The sequence below is a fragment of the Nuphar pumila genome, chromosome 6, assembly GCF_984573655.1.
Source record: "Nuphar pumila chromosome 6, dmNupPumi1.hap1.1, whole genome shotgun sequence".
Taxonomy (NCBI): domain Eukaryota; kingdom Viridiplantae; phylum Streptophyta; class Magnoliopsida; order Nymphaeales; family Nymphaeaceae; genus Nuphar; species Nuphar pumila.
In genome coordinates, this window is record NC_143254.1 from 109,508,051 (window position 1) to 109,529,987 (window position 21,937).

Sequence of the window (21,937 nt, forward strand, 5' to 3'; positions counted from 1 at the left end):
CGGCCGATTTGAATCGTATCGCTAGAAAATCGATAGGGGTATGAATCGCTCCATCAACAAATCGCCCGATGCAGGATGAAACGGTTTGGTACACTATATACCGTGAATCGGTACCACCTAAATCGGACTTCTTTTCTTCGTTTCCTAACCCCGACCCCAAATCGCACACCCCCTTTCTTCGGTTCTTCCGGCTCCTTGTTCAGTCTCCTCGCCTCTTCGCTGCTCGCGCTCCGCCGCTACGGCGGACATCGTCGCCGGCGTCTCCGTCGGTAATTCTCTCTCTCTCTCTCTCTCGGCCTCGCCGGTGCCGGCTCTTGCCGGTGGCGGTTGAGGCTCTGCCTCACAGACCGGCGGCGAGGTACCGCCTGTGAGCAGAGGCCAGAGCCAGAGGAAACTTCTTTCTCTCTCTCTCTCTCTCTCTCGGCCTCGCTGGTGTCGGCTGCCGGCGAGGCTCTGTTTCATTCTCACCGGCGGCGAGGTGCCGCCAGTGAGCAGAGGACCAAGGCTGCCTTGGCCCTACCTCTGGCTCCTTCTTCTCTCTTTGTTTCTGTTTTGGCCTCGCTGATGAGTAGAGGGCCAGAGGCTGTGAAATGCATGTGAAATTGGACTTCTCATTTGGTTTATGTGTTGCGATTTGTTTGAGACATTTGTGAAATTTTGAGTTGTGTTTGTATTTGTATAACTATGTGATCATGTTGGAGAATGCTATGAGATTACTATTTCATTTGGTATGAGATTATTATTGTTGCAACTATTTGTAGATTACTCATTAGATTATGTTTTGCTTGTTGTGAAATGCAATTGTGAGTTTGTGAATGCATGTGAAATTGAATAATTGTATGTTGTTTAAGGGAGATTGTGCAGTTTGCAAATGGCAGCATCAGTTGATCCAGGTTGGGATTTTGGGTTTATGTATGACCCTCCAAATATGAACAAGGTTCAGTGCAACTACTGTACTGTGGTAAAAAAATGAGTGGTGGTGTCACTAGATTAAAAAAACATATAACAGGGAAAAAAGGAGATGTTTCACATTGTAACGATGCAGGTGAAAATGAAATACATCGAGCAAAAGGAATCCTTGGACTCATTAGAATAAGAAAGGCTAATTAACAGAAAGAAAGTCTCACATTTTCTAGTGTTGGAGAATATAATGTTAATGATGGTGATGTAGTTGAAGAGTTACAACCTACACCGAAAGATAAGGGAAAGGCTCCTATGAATTCAGAGGCTAGTAATAGTAAAGTTCCATGAACTAGCCGAAAAAGAGGTATTACATCATTTTTTGCTCCAAGAACAACTCCTGGCTCCCAACTTGGTCCTTCGTTATGCTACAACTTCAAAGAAACAAATACAAGAAGCAGATTTGTGTGTTGCTCATCGATTGCTTTCAATGTTGCAATTTCATTTTTTTTCAAGCTATGGCATACACTATAGCGAATATTGGGACAGATTATAAGATGTCATCGTATCATGACTTGCGTTGTTGTTTGTTGCAATTAAGTGTGTCAGGAGTTAAAAGTTTTTGTGATCAGTTCAAGCAAGATTGGAAGCAATTTGGGTGCACATTTATGGCTGATGGGTAGACCATGTTTCACTTATTAATTTTCTAGTTTATTGTCCTAAGGGAACTACATTTCTTGAATCTGATGATGCAACAAAGATAGTTAATACAGCTGAAAATTTGTTCCACTTATTTAAAAGCATAGTAGAAAAAGTTGAGCCAAAAAGTGTTGTACATTTTGTCACAGATAATGCTGCCAATTACAAAGCAGCTGGAAAGATGTTGGAACATCATTACAAAATATTTTTTGGCCTCCTTGTGGTGCTCATTGTATTGACCCAATGTTGCATGATATTGGAAATATAGAAGATGTTGATTGGCTATTGAAAGATGCAAATAGAGTAACAAAATTTATTTACAATCACACATGGGTTTTAAACTTGATGAGCTATGTTACATGGGTGCGGGTGCATGGGTGCAGCAAAAATATATAAATATATATATATATATATAAATAAATAAATAAATATATATATATATATATATATATATATATATATATATATATATATATATAAAGTCCAAAAGTTGGACATAAATGACCCTGGGTGCGGTCAATGGACCCAGGGTCAGGTTGACTCACCGGGTGCCGCACGCGGGTGCGGCACCCACTTTGCCAAGTCCCTGTGACATAGTTGATGAGGAAGCATACAAAGAAGAAGAAAATAATCCAGCCTACTAAGACATGGTTTGCTACTCATTTTCTTACATTAGATACTGTTCTTGAACAAAGGGAAGGGTTGATGCAAATGTTTGCTTCTTCTGAATATCTAAAGTCAAAATATTCTACTACACCAATTGGAGAAGAATTGAAGGCTATGGTTTTGAGTAATTCATTTTGGGATAAGTGCAAAGAGATCATAGATATTTGTGAGCCTCTTGTATGTATTTTGTGTTTGGCTGATAGCGAACAACGGCCATCCATGGGTTATATTTATGATGCTATGTTGAGGACCAGGAACAAGATTGCACGTGTTGTGTTGAGAAAAAGAAATTTTGCATATATTGTAAAGGAAATAGATGAAAGGTGGAAGTCACAACTTCATTCTTGCCTTCTTGTCGTAGGATTCCATTTGAATCCCAACAAGTTTTATGATAAAAAATATGAATTGCCTATAGAAGTGAGATCTGGACTTCTTAATTACATTGAGAGATTGGCACCATGTCTGCAGTTACAAGATAACATCAATGGAAAGCTATATATGTACAAGGGGCAAAGTCTGATTTTGGAAGGGAAACAACAAATTGCAACCGATATAAAATGTGTCCAGGTATTTTATCTCATTCATTTATTATAAAATTTATTACATATAGCATTTTAATTTTTTTGACATGGATGTCTCTTTTGTATACAGTTGAATGGTGGACATAATTTGGTAGGGGAACACATTCTCTAATACCTCTTCAACAATTTGCAGTTCGGATATTGAGCCAAACATGTAACTCTTCTCGTTGTAAAAGAAATTGGAGTGTGTTTGAGCATATACATACAAAGAGAATGAACAAACTTGAATACTCGAGGCTCAATGATCTTGTTTTCGTCTATTACAATTTGAAGCTCAAAGAAAGGTTACTTTTTAATAATTTTGGTAGATAATTGATTATAATTATTGAAGTATTATTTTAATATATATATATATATATATATATAAATTTTGTAGACAAGCAATGACAATGAAAGGTAAAAGGGAGAAAGCCTTACTTGGATTCCATAAGTGTGGAAGCCATGGATCTGATTGAAGAATGAGTTGTTGAAGGAATGTTAACCGAGGAAGGAGTTGGGCCCTATTCAGGCCGCGGCCCACCCCGGCCTGATGGCCATCCCTATTTATGAGTAATTAGTAGTTTCGGTCTATTAATATGAAATGTTTTGCATTTTGTTTTAATTAGTATTAGAGATGGGGAGATCAAAGACCTTTGTAGGGAAATGCTCAAACATGATAGATTACAAGAACATTTATGCTAGTAGAATCATTCAATTCAAATATTATTATATGAACATATTTGAAAATGATGCAATTTCATGCATAAAATTAAATAAAGGATTCTATGCATAAGACCACCATTTTATGTGAACCATCTTGCTTTTAGCTTATACTCATGAATTAGAGTCTATACCAACAAGAAATCGCAGGTAAAATTTTTGCGTCATTCATTGCAAGTGGTTACGTTTTCCCCTCTATATGCATTTTTTGTTCTTCATCTTTAACTATACCAAGCTATGTCACAAATTCCTATGCAAATGCGGCGATGCAGCACTTTAAAAAAACTTGGGTGCGGGGGTGCGGGAAGGGTATATATTATGTTTAATAGTTTTAAGTTAACACTAATAAAATAAAAACAATTATCATATCATCAATTCATCATGCATAAATTCATGCAATAAATCAAATTAACAATCTGAAATTGCTATTTCTCATCAATAAAAAATAACACAACAATTAAATCAACCTAAATATATTAAAGGAGGAGGGGAAGGAAAAAGAAGAAAGAGAGGAAGAAGAAAGAAGAAAGAGAGGAGGTAGAGGCAAAGGAGGAGAAGGAATAAGAAGAAGAAAGAGAGGAGGAGGCGACAAAGGGAGGAGAAGAAAGATGAAAAAAGACATGAGGAGGAGGAAAAGAAAGAAGAAAAAAGGGAGGAGGGGGTGAAGAAAGAAGAAGAAAGACAAAACGAGGAGAAGGAAGAAGAAGAAAGAGAGGAGGAGTGAGGAAGAGAGAGACATACCTATTTCACCTTGCTATCTGTTAAAATATGGTGTATATATATATATATATATATATATATATATATATAGATTATGACACATATACATATATATGATATATATATGTCTACGTGTCTATCTATATATATAAATATATATATATATATTTATTTTGTAAAACCCGACAGGGGTATTTCTGTCATTTCACCTGTACACGCATATCATTGATATGCTTTTTCTTTTCTTTCTTTTTCCTTTATTCTTTTTCCTTTTAATCATTTGAGAGGGGTCCACATAGAGTCGTTGGACCCCTCCAACGGTCATAAATATGATCGTTGGAGGGGCTCCAACGACTCTATGGGAGCCCCTCCTTGGGTCCCTTGCTGTGTATAAATAAGGGGCACAGCCCCATGTATTTCCTAAGCTTCTTGTGAAGCATTCTATGAAGTGAAGAATATTTTTTACCTCCTTTTGTGCTTGACCACTTTTTGTGGTTTATTTTTGCCCCTTTGTGGCCTCTTGTGTATGTGCGTGCTTCTGTGCTTTCGCTTGAAGACTTTGCCCTTTTCATTGGGCACTTCATTACATGGTATCAAAGCTTGGTTAAGAAGGCTTCATCGGATTCTATCTTGACAAGTAATACCTCTCCTCTCTCTTGTCTTATTAATTTGTTTTTCTAAATGGCCAACAAAGATGCAAAAATCGATCTCTCATTCAAATTGGATGGAACCAATTACCGCATGTGGGCCGCCGCTATAAAGAATAATCTCAAAGGTAAAAAGCTTTGGGGTTACGTATGTGGAACCATTCCAGAACCACAATTGAAGTTAACTAAATTTGAAGGAAATGAGGAAAAAGCTTTGAATGAAGAAGAAAAGGAAAAAGCTATTCTTGATTACTCTTCTAAAATGGAAGATTGGGAAAGTGAACATGCTAAAATCTTAGCATGGTTCATGAATAATGTCGAGTTGAAGATTTGTGCAAACCTTGCAAAATTCAAAAAGGCTAATGAAGCATGGTTTTTTATGAAAGGCATGTACACCCAAAGAGACCTTGCTAGGCATTTTTTTCTACAAGAAAAGGTAAGAGCTACCAAACAAGGTGATATGAGCATTAGGGACTACTATAGTGCCCTATCCTCTTTATGGGATGAACTTGTCTTTCTCGAACCACAATGGGAAGGAAGTGCTATTGCTATGAGGCAAGAGCAAATGGAAAAAGAGAGGTTCTTTCAATTTATTCATGGGCTTCGTCCCGAATTTGAACAACTTAGAGGATCTCTACTTCATAGGGCCTCTACCCCTCTAAGTGATATTTTGGCCGATTTATGTCAAGAAGAAACCCGTTTGGCCTTGAAAAGAGATGTTGATGAAGTGCATGCCGTGTCTAGACCCGGCAACAATGTAAGAACATATAAACCACCACATTTTTGGAAGAATAATGGTGGTGGAGGAAGAAAAATTATTTGTCATAATTGTAATGAACCGGGCCATATTCGTCCCGATTGCCCTAGATTCAAGAAGAAGGTGGCTTCCGTGGGGGAAACTCCACCAATCATCAATGAAGATTCAAAGAAGGATGGTGACATAAAGGAGTCCATCGCTCATCTAACCGAAACTCTTCAACAATTTATAAAGATGAACGCCTCTACATCATCATCCTCACCTTCCACTTCCGGTGCCGCCATCTCCTCTTTTCCAAGTATGACCTCTTGGATTCTTGACTCGGGTGCCTCTTTCCATATGACTCCAAATGCATCACTTTTATCAAAACCAAGTCTCAATAAATTTAAATCATATGTATCCACCGCCGATGGAACATCTTTAAATGTTGAAGGTATTGGAAACCTTGAGAAAACTTATGACCAAAACAAAGAATTTTTTGTTCCCAAAATCCGAATTATTCCAAAACTTAATCTAAATCTTTTTTCCGTCTCTCAAATTACCGATTTTGAATGTAATGTCTCGTTTTCACCAACCCATTGCTATGTGCAGGATCTCCGGTCCGGGAAGCGGATTGGGCAAGGCCATAGAAGAGGGGACCTTTACTATATGGATTTTTTGTCTTTGCCATCCAAATCATTTTGTAATCACGTTCAATCCAAAGATATTGAGACTTGGCATAAGAGACTTGGACACCCTAGTATTTCCAAGTTGTACCTTTTTCCGTTTTTGGAAAAATTTTGTAATACAAATACATTTACATGCAATGATTGTATTCTTGGAAAAATTCACTCTCTTCCATATTCTCATAGCAATTTTGTGTCAAAAAGGCCTTTTGAACTTGTACATTCCGATATATGGGGACCGGCACCCGTTATGTCCAAAGGGGGCTTCTCTTACTATGTTTCTTTTATTGATGATTTTACTAGATATACATGGGTTTACATTATCAAGAATAAATCCGATGTCTTCATTAATTTTAAAGAGTTTCACGCTCTTGTTCAAAATCAATTCCAACACAATATAGCCACTTTTAGGTCCGACTCAGGAGGAGAGTACATGTCTAAAGATTTTCAAAATTATTTTAAAATAAATGGAATTTTGCACCAACGATCTTGTCCTAAAACTCCGCAACAAAATGGTCTTGCGGAAAGAAAACATAGACATTTAATCGAAACCACAAGAACTCTTCTTGTGTCTAAAAATGTTCCTAAAAACTTTTGGGCCGAAGCTCTTCTTGCCGCAACATATCTTGTGAATCGTATGCCCTCTTCTTTAAAAAATGTTTCACCATTTGAAAAACTTTTTAAAATTACTTCTGATTTTAATAGACTAAGAATCTTTGGATGCAAATGTTTTGTACTTAATCTAGGACAAGATAAGTTGTCACCTAAAGCTATTGAATGTGTTTTCATTGGCTATGGTGAGAATAAAAAAGGCTATAGATGTTATGATATTCGAAACAATAAATTATATGTGTCGAGAAATGTAAACTTTATTGAAGATCAAAATGGTTTCGATATCCACACATCTAAGGAAGACATCGATTATTCTTTTCTATTCGACTTAGCTCCTAGGATTGAGTCTCCTGAGGCAATTACTTGTGATACTAGTTGTGATGGAATTTCACATTATAATGATATACCACAACATGAGAATACTTCCCAAAATGATATAAATGTATATACCCGGCGGATCGGAAATGAACATCAACCTGCTATTAACAGATACTCTCAAGACCTCTCTTTAGAAGAATCTATTGATAACAATCCACCTAGGAGATTTTCTCGTACTAGTAGGCCACCACAAAAATTTGTGTCTTATGAATCTTTTTCGCCGAATTATAGGGTCTATCTCATGTTAATACATTTGTATTATGAACCTACCTCATTCAAGGAAGCTAAAAATTACCCACATTGGATTGAAGCTATGAAAATCGAATTAGAGGCTCTTAACAAGGCTCAAACCTGGAGTATTATTCCTCAACTTTTAGGAAAAAAAGCAAGGTCAAAACCAAATGTGATGGGTCTCTTGAAAGATACAAAGCTCGTTTGGTTGCAAAAGGCTACGCCCAAGAATATGGGATTGATTATGAAGAAACCTTTGCTCCTGTAGCCAGGATGACTAGTGTTCGAACCTTAATTGCTTTAGCATCCATTAAACAATGGCCGATATATCAACTTGATGTTAAAAATGCGTTTTTAAATGGAACTCTGTGTGAAGAAGTTCTTATGGACCCTCCGCCGGGTCTTGAAATTGGGAAAGGTAATATTCTAAAATTAAACAAAGCTCTCTATGGTTTAAAACAAGCACCAAAAGCTTGGTATGATCTTTTTAGCAAAGTAGTTCTTGATAATGGTTTCTCCTCATGTTACACCGATACTGCTTTGTTTGTTAAATCTTCTAATGAATACATAACAATTTTGTTATTATATGTTGATGACATGATTATCACAGGTAATGATAAGAAAGATATTGATCTTATTAAAAACATTCTTAAGAAAAATTTTGATATGTCTGATCTGGGTTTTCTAAGGTATTTCTTAGGAATTGAAGTTGCATACTCCCCCAAGGGGTATGTCCTATCTCAAATGAAGCTTACCTCTGACATTATTGCTAAGTCTGGGTTGACAGATGACAAAAGGGTGGAGACTCCAGAAGTGATCAATACCAAGATGAGAGCCAATGATGACACTCCTTTAGCAGATCCCACGCCTTATCGTCAATTAATTGGATCCTTAACATATTTATCTATCACCAGGCCTGACATTTCACATGCAGTTCATAGTACAAGCCAATTTCAGACTGCTCCTACTACTACTCACATGACAGCAGTAATGAGGATTATCAGATACTTAAAAAATTCCATAACTAAGGGAGTATTCTTCTCCTCTTCTTCACCTCTCACTTTACTTGCGTATACTGACTCTGATTCGGGGGGTAACCCCGATGATCGTATTTCTACCACAAGTTATTGTGTGTTTCTTGGGGAGTCACTTATCTCCTGGAGGTGTAAGAAGCAGCGTAAAGTTTCTCTCTCGTCTACCGAAGCAGAATATCGTGCGATGGCCACTACCACAACTGAGATTATATGGTTAAGAAGCTTACTTAAAGATATGGGTGTCTCATTCTCAACTCCTTCAAAGCTGTGTTGTGACAACAAGAGCTCCATCTATATTGCTAGCAATCACACTTTTCATGAACGAACGAAGCATATTGAGATGGACTGTCATTATGTTCGAGATGAGTTCCTACGCGGCACCATTCAACTCCCATATGTTCCTACCGAATATCAGTTGGCGGACTTCTTCACCAAAGCCCTGCCTTCGCCTCGCTTCTACTTCCTCCTTAGCAAACTCTCGGTGATTTCACCATGTGTTTGAGGGGGGGTGTTAAAATATGGTGTATATTTATATATATATATATATATATAGAGATTACGACACATATACATATATATGATATATATATGTCTACGTGTCTATCTATATATATAAATATATATATATTTATTTTGTAAAACCCGACAGGGGTATTTCTGTCATTTCACCTGTACACGCATATCATTGATATGCTTTTTCTTTTCTTTCTTTTTCCTTTATTCTTTTTCCTTTTTTAGTTTTTCTTTTAATCATTTGAGAGGGGTCCACATAGAGTCGTTGGACCCCTCCAACGGTCATAAATATGACCGTTGGAGGGGCTCCAACGACTCTATGGGAGCCCCTCTTTGGGTCCCTTGTTGTGTATAAATAAGGGGCACATCCCCATGTATTTCCTAAGCTTCTTGTGAAGCATTCTATGAAGTGAAGAATATTTTTTACCTTTTTTTGTGCTTGACCACTTTTTGTGGTTTATTTTTGCCCCTTTGTGGCCTCTTGTGTATGTGCGTGCTTCCGTGCTTTCGCTTGAAGACTTTGCCCTTTTCATTGGGCACTTCATTACACTATCGTCGTCACCACCTTCATTGTCGTCGTTGGAAGAGGAGGAGAGCAGTCAGAGAGGGGGAGGAGGAGTCAGGGAGGGGAGGAGAAGGAGTAAGGGTCCGGCGGGGGGGGGGGGGGGGGGAGGGATGGTGCGACCGTGCCCTAACCCCCTCCCCCCATCCCAAATTTCATTTTTTCTAAATTGGACCAAAATGGACTTGGTTAAAGTTGATCGAGTCTATTTTGGACAAATATAACCCTGGGTGCGGGCTGACCGCACCTCGCACCCAGGGGTATTTGACCACACCTGCATCGCGTCACGTCAACATGGGTGCGACGACCTTTTTAACACTTTCGTGTGACGTCGATACCAAGTAAGCAAAGTTATATATCAAGAGATCAACAACAAACTCCAAAGGCAATAATCAAAAGAGAAAAAAGTATAAGATGCAAGTATCAAAATGTTATATCATGAACAACTTTCTCTTGAGCTTAACTAAAAATGATGCATTTAAGGATGCAATGAGTACCGGTACAAATCATGTTCAAATCACTTCAAGATTGAAAAGGGCTAAGTCATATTTTCAAATGGTGTGGAAGTCTTGATCCACCACAATCTTTTCAAAATTTAAGTACATTGATAGAAGACAAGAAAAAGGCAATCAATATACCGATTTCAACAACTTGATGGTGCACATTTTTTGGTAACGATCACGATGGTGACGATGATTGGGTGTTTAGAATCTATGGCATTGACATAGTGGGATGGAACTTGGGCCTAGACAGGTGGTTTAGGTTCAAATCCCATGGGCGTCGCCACTTTTGCAAACCGAAGGGTGGCGACTTCCTAGGGGCAAGGAGTAAGCCCTTACAACACAAAATACAATCACATATGCACTCACACGAATGTGTTCAATGGCATCATAAAGGTTCCTTGAACCATATGCAAAATCATATATCACATGCATAATCATCATAACTTAGCTATTGCTAACATTTCATTACTTCATATATAAGTAGTCTGGTTTTCCAAAAGTTAATATGCTCGTAATTGAAAACCAACCAGTAATTCGGGAAATAAGGACTAGATTCATCACAATTAATAATACCCTTATCCAGTTAAACAACTTGTTTCTAGGTTCAAACCATTATAAACCCGCAACCAAGGTCAAAGGAGGGGTAATTTCAATTTAGGAGTCGACTCACAAAGTTTCAGAGGTAACTCTTGTTCAGAAGAGTTGAATCACAAACATACGGATGGTCGACTCAAAACATAGAGGGTCGACTCAAAATACAAATGGTTAACTCAAAACATAGAGGGTCGACTTAAAATACAAATGGTCGACTCAAAATATAAAGAGTCAACTCAAAACATAGAGGGTCTATTCAAAATACAACGGGTCGACTTAAAATACTGAGGGTCAACTCAAAATACAAAGGGTCGACTCAAAAGAACATCACAAAAGTATTTAGCATGGGTCGACTCTTCAGAGGTGAGAGTTGACCCTTGCTAGTTCAGATAAACATGGCCATCCCGAGAGTTGACTCTTCAAAAGCAAGAGTCACACAGCCAGGACAATGACTGTAAGTACGATAGGCACAACCATCGCAACTAGGTCTCTAATCCTAGGGTGGTTTCTCCGAGTAAATATAAAAAAAATAATGGGCAAATTCCATTTAGGAGCCAACCTTTTTGCCCATAATTTTGAAAATGAGTTTTACTTTTCTAAAATTTTAAAAATGTTGAAGTGGGAAGAAAGTGCTAAAAATAGTATGAAGTGTGAAGCATGATTCATTTTAAAAGCGTGTGAGAAGCGAAAAAGGAAACATGAAGGAAATTAGGGAGAAATGAAGGGTAAATGAGAGGGAAGTGAGGGAGAAACGGAAATAAATAAATAAAAAATAACATGAAAACACAAAAAAAGGCGAGAGGCGAGTGGGAAGCGAAAGGGAAATGAGTGAGCAACGAAAAGAAAGTGAGAGTGAAGCGAGTGGGAAGCATGGTTCCCCCAAATGGGAAGCAAGTTTCCCCCACACTTCAACTCTTTTGGGGGAGTGTGGCGCTTCCCCCTTTAGAAAGGCGCTTCTGGTAAAATTTGTGGATTTTCAACTCGTGGCATCTTGCTTCACACAATTTTGGTTAAAAATTCCACCTAAGATTTTTTTTAATTTATTAAATCTATTTTAAGAAAAAAAATCATTATTGACTAACCTTTTGACTCTAACTTTAAAAATAAGCCTTACATTTCTGAAACGTTAGATATACGCCTCTGTTTCCTTGGAAACTGCCAAATAAGGGCCTACATTTATTATTATACTTTAAGTCATGTTAGATCACAAGTCAAATTACAATAGTACCCTTCATCATTTAGAGATGAAATTGTTTACCTTCTCTTTTATGAGTATGAATCACATTTTTCAAGATGATAGATGTTGACATGAGGTCCCTATTCGACTATTTTTAAAAAAAGTAAGGTTAATATATAAAATTTTAGAAAAGTAAAACTCAGTTTTGAAATTATGGGCAAAAAGGCTGGCCCCTAAATGGAATTTGCCCTTTATTTTATTTTACTTTTTGCGCTTTGTGCTTATTCTGGGAAGAGTCCCTTTTTCCCGGTGCCGCACATCCTTGTTTTTGGCACCCTCCGCCACTGGAAACCGAGGTTCTTTATTTCTCTTTGTGTGGTGGGGAGAGGGGTTATAGAAAGGGTAATTCAATGAGTTGGGGTGTTGTCTTGACTGCTATGATCTTTCTAAAGCCTATGGGGAAGAAATCGTTGGGATGGTATCAATTGTATCGATCCTGGGTAAAATTTAGTGTCTGAAGAACAACCTCAAGGGTGTATCCGACTGATATAGTCTCCCCTCGCCCTCCCCATCCTTCCATTACTTGATGCATTTTCGATAAGTGGAGGTTTCCACCTTATTCAAGTCAATCAATTGCCTTCTTAAGAGCAGCTTGCACAAAGCATCGAGAGTCAAGACTCCAGGGCAATTAGTGGGTTTTATTAGGGCTTGAACACCAATTTTTGCTCTAAAGGTTGCATGAAAGATCCATCTGAGCAATCTGTGAATGAAGTGAGATAAAATACATATTAGATGATGCCTTTTGGAGAAGCCAAGCAAGTCAATTTTGGGCAGCAACAAGCGCTATTTCAACTTCTATGATATGAAGCAAATTTATTATATTGGTATTCCCTTCCTTTCCTTATTTTTCCTTTGATTTATCAACTTTGACTGTAGAAACGATATTGAGACTAGGACCAATATGGATTGGAATAAACACTTGGAGTTGAGTTCTTTATTGGCCGGTAGGTGTTCAAATTATTCATTTGAATAAATTGAAACCTTTCTTATTGGATGATCATGATACTTCCTAATTATCAAAATAGATTATTATGAGCCATACTTGGCATTCAGGTATCCACTGCAAAGGAAACTTGTCTAAAGTTGCCTATAGGCAGAAGAGTACAAGTTATTGATGTGAGATAGGGCTAGAAAAAGTTGGGTTCCTTCGTAGAAGCAGGAGGCTGCTCGCATTGACTTGCCTTCTTGAAAACCTGTTGCAATTCCGAATTAGAGGAAGAAGAAAATAGCCAAGACCCAACGAAAGGAGTGTACAATTGTTGTCCATGCGAGAAAGAATCATCCTTTCTATTTCATTTTATGAAGAAATTCCATCGTCTTTTGCCATGATGTCCCAAAATAAGGAAATGTCGTCGGTGGTGAACATGAAAAGCAGGAGTGGCCCACCAGTAATAGGAGGTGCAAAGGTTTCCTCGGGCCGGATGAAGATTGTCCCTCAAGTGCAAAGGCAGAAGGGAGCTTGACTGCAAGACCCACTCATTGAGCAATCATTTCTCATGGGCAGGATTCCGTGATTTGTTTTCCATCACCCACAATTGGGGAAAAATATACATTTTTGTGATTTGCATCCAAAAACTAGGATTATGGAATCACAAAGCATATTTTTTTTAGTTTTTCAATTAGATAAGTACGAGTAAAAGATTTATGGATAAAGATACAAAAGTGTATTTCTAATCGAACATTCTTCTTAGCAAGAATTATTTTAGTAGGATAATGGCTAGGAGGATTTGAAAGGCAAGCAAGACAAGCTTCGTTTTAAGCACGGGAGTGGATAACTATAGGGCTTTTCCTATTATAACATTGCTATCTCCAGCCCGTAGGGCCTTGTATAGTAAGCTATAACCTCTTAAGCCCTTAGAGAACAAGTATTGAATAGGTTGATGCCTAGGATTGACGTCCTTAATGGTATCTCTAACTATCTCCTTCGGAGTCTCTCGCCCTAACGGGCTCAAGTTGGGATGCTTACATTAACACATCCATTTCCTTTGTATCTCGCCCTACCAGGTTTGGAATCAAAACATTGATTTTTTTTTTGAACTTTTTGAACTGAAGCCTCATGTAGTCTCTTTATGACAGTAATTGCAAATTACATGTCCTACGAGTTTGGGATCTTTAGTAGATTTGGAACTTTAGCACCATGATCCCATCCTACATCTATTCCCATTGTTTAACTGCAAAAATGCATATAAGAAAATATATATTAACACAGAAATTTATAAAAACTCAAAGAGTTAACCAATGTTCGCACTTGTGGAGGGGTGACAACCAATTTTCCGATAACGGTTGGGTTACATCAAGGATCTGCTTTAAGCCCTTTCCTATTTGCGATAGTGATGGATGAGCTTACGAGATCAATTCAAGAAAATGTACTGTGGTGTATGTTGTTTGTTGATGATATTGTTTTGATTGATGAGTCTAGAGCTGGGGTTAATGCTAAGTTAGAATTATAGAGACAGACATTGGAAGCTAGAGGTTTTAAGTTGAGTAATGCGCCCAAAGTCTAGGGATTTGCTATTTTAAACATGATCTTCCGCTGAACTTCTGTTTCAAACTCTGATAAATGATTGATTTCAAAGTTTTCAACCTTTTTCATGAAGGGTTTCAAGTCCACGATTTTGGGGCATTACAAAAATAGACTCGGTCAAAGTTGACCGAGTCCAAAATGTGGACAGACTCAGCCTCGGTGCATTGACCGAGTCCGACACTTGGTTGACTGTGTCCGCTCTGTGTCCGAAGCCACACCCGTGTCAATGCAGGTGCGTCGACACCCTAGCCGAGTCCGTGTGACATAGGTTTTGTATCGGCTCAAAAATAATAAAAAATTATTGCATGTCAATAATTACATGCATGTGTTAAAATCATTAAAATAATATTAAATAAATATTTTTAATTTTTTTTTACATTTATTAAAAATTAGCCGAATCGGCCCTGCAGCGTATCAAAATTCTGCTGATACAATGCGTATCGGCCGATACACACCGATACTGATAACATTGATCATGACCATGAAAGTGCAGAATCCTTAATGGATTCTAAAGAGGTGGCCCCAAACGATCCAAAGGATTTGCTAAATCCATGACCATTATGGAATCCACTTTTTCATCCCCAAGAGGCAGTTTCCAAACAGAGCCTAAATAAATAAAGAGTTACAAACCAAAATTGAAAATTTATTAAAAATTCAAAATGAAATTTGTAAAAATGAAAAATAAAATATTATTTGACATGTTACCACAAAAAAGAATATTATAATTAATGAAAAACATAAATTTGAAGCATAATCTTGAGTCTTAACATATAATTTAAAGTTAGTCTAAAAGATAATAGAGTGATGTGCTATAAAAGGCAATGGTAGTCACATTACACCCAACTTCAAAAGGTATTATCTATCTAGTTTTGTAAATATACTATTAGTTAGTCTACTTCCAATTTTTCCTAGCTAAATGTCTAACATCTCATCAATGACTTTTTTCATGGATTTTTTTACACTTTGAGATCTCATCCAACTTCATATGTGTAATATACATCTTTTGGTGATGGGAGTTCCTCATGGCTGGTGTTGATGGTTTCTCTTCTTCACTGTCTTCTACCATGATTTTTGGTTTTCACTGTGACCTCCTCATTTCTTGCAAGCTAGCTACGATTTCTGTATGTATGTTATCTAGAAGATTAGGAGAGCAACATGACTTTACTAGTTGTTTTTCATATGTAAAGTGATAATTCCGCCTATATTTACCACCTTAAAATGTAGTGGCACATAGAATTCACTCTATCACTTCATGGACAACCCACTACAAACATCATGCTAGAACATTTGTAGATTTTATTTCTTTTGCCCTAGATTCCATCAATATATCGTATCAAATATATCAATCTATACTTTCTGTAACATAAACTAAGCCTTTTTTTGTACTCTTGTAAGTTGCAAAAATAAATTAAATAAAAAACACAAATTACCACATATAGAGATCTTAGAAACCTTAAAAGTATGTATTGATCTTGATTTAAAGGGTGTTAATGTAGATTTAGCATCTCATGTCAATGGTTTCACTTGTCTTTCATTAATTGACATGTCTGACGCCTTCATGCAATTATTACAATGGTTGGATAGTGCAAAATCTCTAAAATCCAATATCTGAAAAGGAAAAAGAAGACTTAGTGCTACAGTAGATACCTTCCATTTTGTTTTCAATTTTAAAATATGGTTGGTTGTGGCCTCTTCTGTCATTGAATTTGTAGGTTTGGTCATCTCACAAACCACTTTGACCTTTCAAAGAATGGATTGATAAAATGTGATCTGATATTGTTTTTCTTACATGGATTAGGGCAAAGTCAGCCATAAATTGAGCCCCCCAGGGTTGTATGAAGGAAAAATCTTTAAAAAATGGATTTTTGAGGCATAAGAAAATTCTAGAATTAGACAGGAAGGGGCCCTCAAAGGTTTTGGCTGTGAAAATAGGGTTAATTAGCCCCTCTAGAGACTCCAGCCAAAACCTGCTGGAAAATGCAAAAAACTTGTTAGAAAACTCTAAGGGGAAATTTCGATGATGCCCTTAATTAAGGTTATGATATGATATAGTGTTAATAAAAATTAGGTTTTTGGTAAACCCCAAAAATGATAGTGTTTTGATGACACACTGGGTTTTGCCATATCAGTTTTTTTCCCTCAACTCTTTTCCAGCCAACTGATGCCCAGAAAATGGTTGGCAGGTTAAGCCCATCATGGACAAGACCATCTTACATGTCAAAGCAGAATATTGTACACATGTTGAGCCACCACAACTTGACAACTAACATGTGCCTTTTTTCAGTTATGAAATATCACAATTCATAACCTGCTTGTGTCTACTATTACATATTACCATAGAAAATAGTTGCGATAATATGCTAGTTAATTTTCATCACTTAGTTCATTTTTCCCAAGAGTTGCCATCATTATAATAGTTTCTACATCTGTGATATGATGACATTACAATGGCAGTATAACTTTGAATTTGTGCTCTTTATTAGGTCCATTAGTTTGCAAGCCATTTGGGTTGCACTTTTATGTAAATTTATTAGTCCAAGGCAATATTTTTCATAAATATTTGAAGTTTGTCTCATAATTTTTTCATTATCTCTTAGTTTGTCCTTTTTAATATCTTAATATTTTTCTTTTATTTTATGCAGCAGAAAAAGTGTGTGATCTAGAGATTGTTTTTAAGATTGAGCAAGATGGCACAAAGGGTCATTGGGGAGAATGAGGATGATATGATGATGGAAGAAGAATTTGGTGTGACTGATGGGGGGCAACCAATAGGAGAGGATGTTAACATGGTCTTTGAAGAAGATGATGAAGAATATCATTATGAGGAAAATGATGAGCTTCATGGTGATGATGAGACACTAGAAATGGAAAGAGGGGATAATGGTGAGGGTGATGTGAGTCGGAAGGTTGAGGCCCATGTGAGTGAGGGTGTTGGCTCTAGGGGTTCAATTCTAAATACAGTTTTGTGGAACCATGTAATTAAAGGGAAGCAAAGTGGAAAAGGGCGCGGTGGTACCAAAATATTCAAATGCAAACACTGTAAAGGTATTTTTCATGGGACCTACACAAGAGTTTATGCCCACTTGATGGGAGTTGCAAGGGGTGGTAGTGTAGGAATTCGTTATTGTGATAAAGTGAAGAACTCCAAAAAATTGCAACGTGAAATCTATAAACAAGTAAGACGAGCAGAGAGTGCACCTGGTGCAATAAGTTTAAAAAGGTCTAGAACTGAAAGAGTAGCATCTTCCACTGCTTCTTCATTTCCTGGTAGTCAAAGCACTATTGTTGAGTCATTTAAAAAGCTTGAGCAACAAGATGTTGATCATCGGGTGATGAGATTTTTGTGTGCAAACGGCATCCCATTTAATGTTTTACGATCTCCATATTGGGATGATATGGTTCGTGGGATTAGTCAGTTGCCAAGATACAAAGCACCATCATTGGAGAGGGCAATAACAGTGCTTCTTGATAATGAAAAAGAAAGAGTGCAAGAAGAGTTGGATGATTTCAAGCAAAAATGGCCAATGCATGGAGTTTCTATTATTTCTGATGGGTGGACAAATGTAAAGAAACAACCATTAATTAATATATTGGCTTCAAATCTTTATGGTTCAGCATTCCTTTATGCTTATGATTTTGCTGCAGTGGAAACTTCTGGGAAAGATATTGCTCAATGTTTGTTAAAGGAAATTGAAGAAGTTGGACCATCTAATGTAGTCCAAATAGTGACAGATAATGCCTCTAACTGCCAGTTTGCAGGGGATGAGGTAAGAATTTCATATCCACATATTTTTTGGTCGCCATGCATGGTTCACACTTTGAGCTTAATATTTAAAGATTTGGCAGATGAATTTTCTTGGTTGCAAAACACATATACTATAGCAAAAAGTATTGTGAAATATATAACTAATCATGGTCAAGCACTTGATATGTTTAGGAAACATTCAAAGCTAGAAGTTTTGAAGATTGCTAAAATAAGATTTGCTTCGCATTACACTATATTAAAGCATCTGATAGATGTAAAAGATGCATTGAGAGTTGTTGTGATGACAGATGATTGGAATAAGTGGGGTAACTTTTGTAGAGATGAGGAGATGAAGAATAGGGCAAAGATCACTCATGAAAATGTCATGTCTGAGCAGTTTTGGGAGTATGTGCAATTGAGTTTGTTAATTACAAGGCCCATCTATCAAATGATAAAGCTTATTGATCGAGATGGGCCTCTAATTGGTGAAGTTTATGAAGGGATGGAAAATATGATTGGTCAAATAAAAGCAAATCTCAAAGATCATGATGACATGTATCAAAGAGTTCAGAAAATTGTTTGCTATAGGTGGGATAAGATGAGCTTGCCGTTGCATTGTCTAGCTCATGTTTTAACTCCCAAGTACTACAACATTGAGTACTTGAAGAGTTTAAGTCCAGGTGGAGCTCCTCGTATGCCTCCAGGTATAGATTTTTAAGATATCCTTTATGTTCAATTCAATATATCTTTTAATTTTCAATTTATTGTGACAATTAATTATGTAGATTATATTGGTTGTAATTCCTTTCCATGTTCTATTTTCTTGCTAGATCAAAATGTAGACATCATGGATAAGGCTAAAGAGGCCATTTACATGATAACTCAAGATGAAGAAACAACAGATGAGGTTATATTAGAGCTTTTGGAATTTATAGATAAAAAGGGAAGTTTTGGTACTAAAGAGGCAATACGACATGTTACAAAGCCAAATTTTTCTGTGTTGGATTGGTGGCGCCTTCACGGTGGTAAGACAAAACTAAAAGCAATAGCTATTAGGGTCCTATCACAAGTTGTTAGTGTGTCTTCAACAGAACAAGCATGGAGCACATACAATTACATTCATAATGTGAAAAAAAATGTTCTGAATGGACAGCGTGCTGATACACTTGTATATATCCATTCAAACCTTCGCTTGTTGAGTAGGTATGTGGCATTTGCGTGTGTAAACTTTTCTTTTATTTTCATTATATTGGTAGAAATTTACATTTCAATCTTATTTATTTTAACATAAATGACGTAGTGCCACAACTTATTTTCGTTTAAATGGTCTCAAAGGTACAAAAATAAATCTGATTACTTTCTTGGACCCCATCAAAAGTGGGATATCAATCCAGAGATTCCTATCATTGAAGAAAACCTATTCAAGCTAGAGGATCATCGATGGGAGGATCTTGAAGATCATGTTCGTAATGATGGAGATCGTACCACTTGCTCAAAAGAAAATATGTGGTTATTGACTTCAATTGGCGGGGAGGTCAAAGAGGGCCAGGACCAAGAAAATCCAAAAATGGCTATTACTTCATCTATTAAAAGAGAGACTAGAGCCCCAACAACTCGAACCCCTAATACTGTCCATTCTCGAACTCTTAGTATGTCACATGAATGTGGACCTACATTACGACCTCCTAGAGTTCCAACTTCTTTGACTAACTTTGTCAGTCGTGGAGGGAGAAGAGGTACGGATGTTGTTATTATCTAGTTTCTCCGCAAATGTATTATTTTGTTCTCTTTTGCAGATAATCTAATTTGAAAAAATTATTTGAACTTTTGCCAAATGTTAGGCAATGCTGGAGGGAATAGAGGAGGTGGAGCAAGTTCAAGTTATGGTACAAGTACTTATGATATGAAGGGGAAGGGAAACATTGTATTAAATTGATTTATCTTCATTTGGTACTTTTGTATGTGTATGTATAGGAGGGAGGGAGAACGGAAATAGCTTGCTGGATTGTGCTGGACATAGATAAACATTTGTTACATTGTGCTCTTTCATTGACTATAATTAGCTATACGGTTCCCCTATTTTTTTCTCCTTTTTGGCTTGCAACTATTCCTTATATTTAATGGATCTCATGTTTATTTTTGTAATGATATCTGAGACTTTGCTCTTCTATCTCTATACCTATGTCCCTTTCTACAGTTCTATAAGTTTTTTCTTTTTTGATCCTCAATTAAAATGACCAAAGTGGTGTATTTACGTGGTTTACAAATGGTGACTTGCTTGCTCTCTGAAATCCACACCCACTATTAGAAAAGTTAACTTTCATAGTTGGGTGCTATAGCATTTATCTCTGTCACACGGACTCTTCTAAATGGGCACCGCACCCGCACCCAGGCGGGTGCGACACTTGGACACACTTCCTTTGTGTTAGGTGAAGTCAACCACACAGAGGTCCATTTCTATTCAAAAGTAGATTCAGTTCCATTTTTATCTATATTATATATATAAATACATAAATGCACACAAATACACATAGTGTTAACTTAAAACTGTTAAAAATTATATATATATACTCCCCGTACCCAAGTTTTTTTAAAGTGCCACATCGCCGCATCCGTGCACCCACACCTATGTGACATAGGCATTTATTTATATTTTTCAATAAGAATGCTATAGCGTTTCTTGGAATGCAATATTGTTAAGATGAGCTTGGCCTTCTCCATTTGTGATGTTCATACAAGATTTTCTTTAGAGCAGAATATGCACTTGAGGTAGTTGATGCAGTTGCTTGTACTTAAATGTGTGATAGACTAGCGTTGGAATATGCAATGTCTTATTATGAATGCGACAGTTGAATCAATGCATGCGTGATGTACTTGAAATCTGCAACTAAGCACATATGCAAATAAATGAGGATGTGACATTTGCAACCAGGCAACTAAGGCCTTTAACTTGATGGGTACAGGTGAATTATAATATGACGCTTGCAATTATGCAAATGGATAATGTGTGAAACTTGCATTAGTAAAACTAGAGGTTTGGACTTGCATAAATGAGAGCAAATAATGGCATATTTGCAATTGTGCAAGTAGGGTTTTGAAAATGTGTAGTTCAAATGAAACACTTGCAATAGGGCTTTAGACTTACACAAGTGCTAGTTGTACTTACAAGTGCAAGTAAGATTTTAAAGATAGTGTACAAATATTTGATGATGAGACTTGATACTTGTACTTACAGAATTACATTGTGATTGCATTTTTCAACTGTGAGTAGGCAGCATGGCATTTAGGTTACACAGTTTATGGACAGGATTTTCTGTTGATCTGGATCACTTATATCCTTTAATATAAGTTTATGTTTCGTTTTATATCCTGCAATGGGGAGGCAGTTTTGTAATATTTGTATAGGGCAAGGGTATTCTGGTATTCTACCTTGAGTACAGAATACCATGGTATGTATAAAATTCTAGAGAAGTTTTATTGAGTTTGCCTTCCTCTGTGTGTGTGTGTGTATTTTGCGTTGACTGCCAGATTTGGTAACATCGATTCGTAAGAAACTGGTATTGCAATGAACTTCATAATAAAGCATTGCTTTAACTCTCGATACAGGTTGCTGATCTTCTTTCTTTATATCCTGAGTCCACCTCTAGGTATGATGGTTGTGTGCAGCTCT

The 21,937-nt window shown here is 37.0% G+C and overlaps 1 protein-coding gene across 4 annotated transcripts; it reads left to right on the forward strand.

Annotated features, from left to right (window-relative positions):
- The first annotated feature begins 136 nt into the window (after positions 1 to 136).
- Positions 137 to 20,441, forward strand: LOC149835655 (uncharacterized). 4 transcript variants are annotated; one of them, XM_090010608.1, is made up of 5 exons: positions 137 to 269; positions 17,165 to 18,971; positions 19,098 to 19,470; positions 19,603 to 20,003; positions 20,109 to 20,441. In XM_090010608.1, the coding sequence occupies exons 2-5, from the start codon at positions 17,210 to 17,212 to the stop codon at positions 20,201 to 20,203; spliced, it is 2,631 nt and encodes an 876-aa protein (XP_089866734.1). In that variant the 5' UTR covers positions 137 to 269; positions 17,165 to 17,209; the 3' UTR covers positions 20,204 to 20,441. The 4 variants fall into 4 exon arrangements, with proteins under 4 accessions (XP_089866734.1, XP_089866737.1, XP_089866735.1 ...); XM_090010609.1 differs by having other exon boundaries at positions 164 to 269; positions 17,168 to 18,971; XM_090010610.1 differs by lacking the exon at positions 137 to 269 and adding an exon at positions 3,114 to 3,130.
- The last annotated feature ends 1,496 nt before the right edge of the window (positions 20,442 to 21,937 follow it).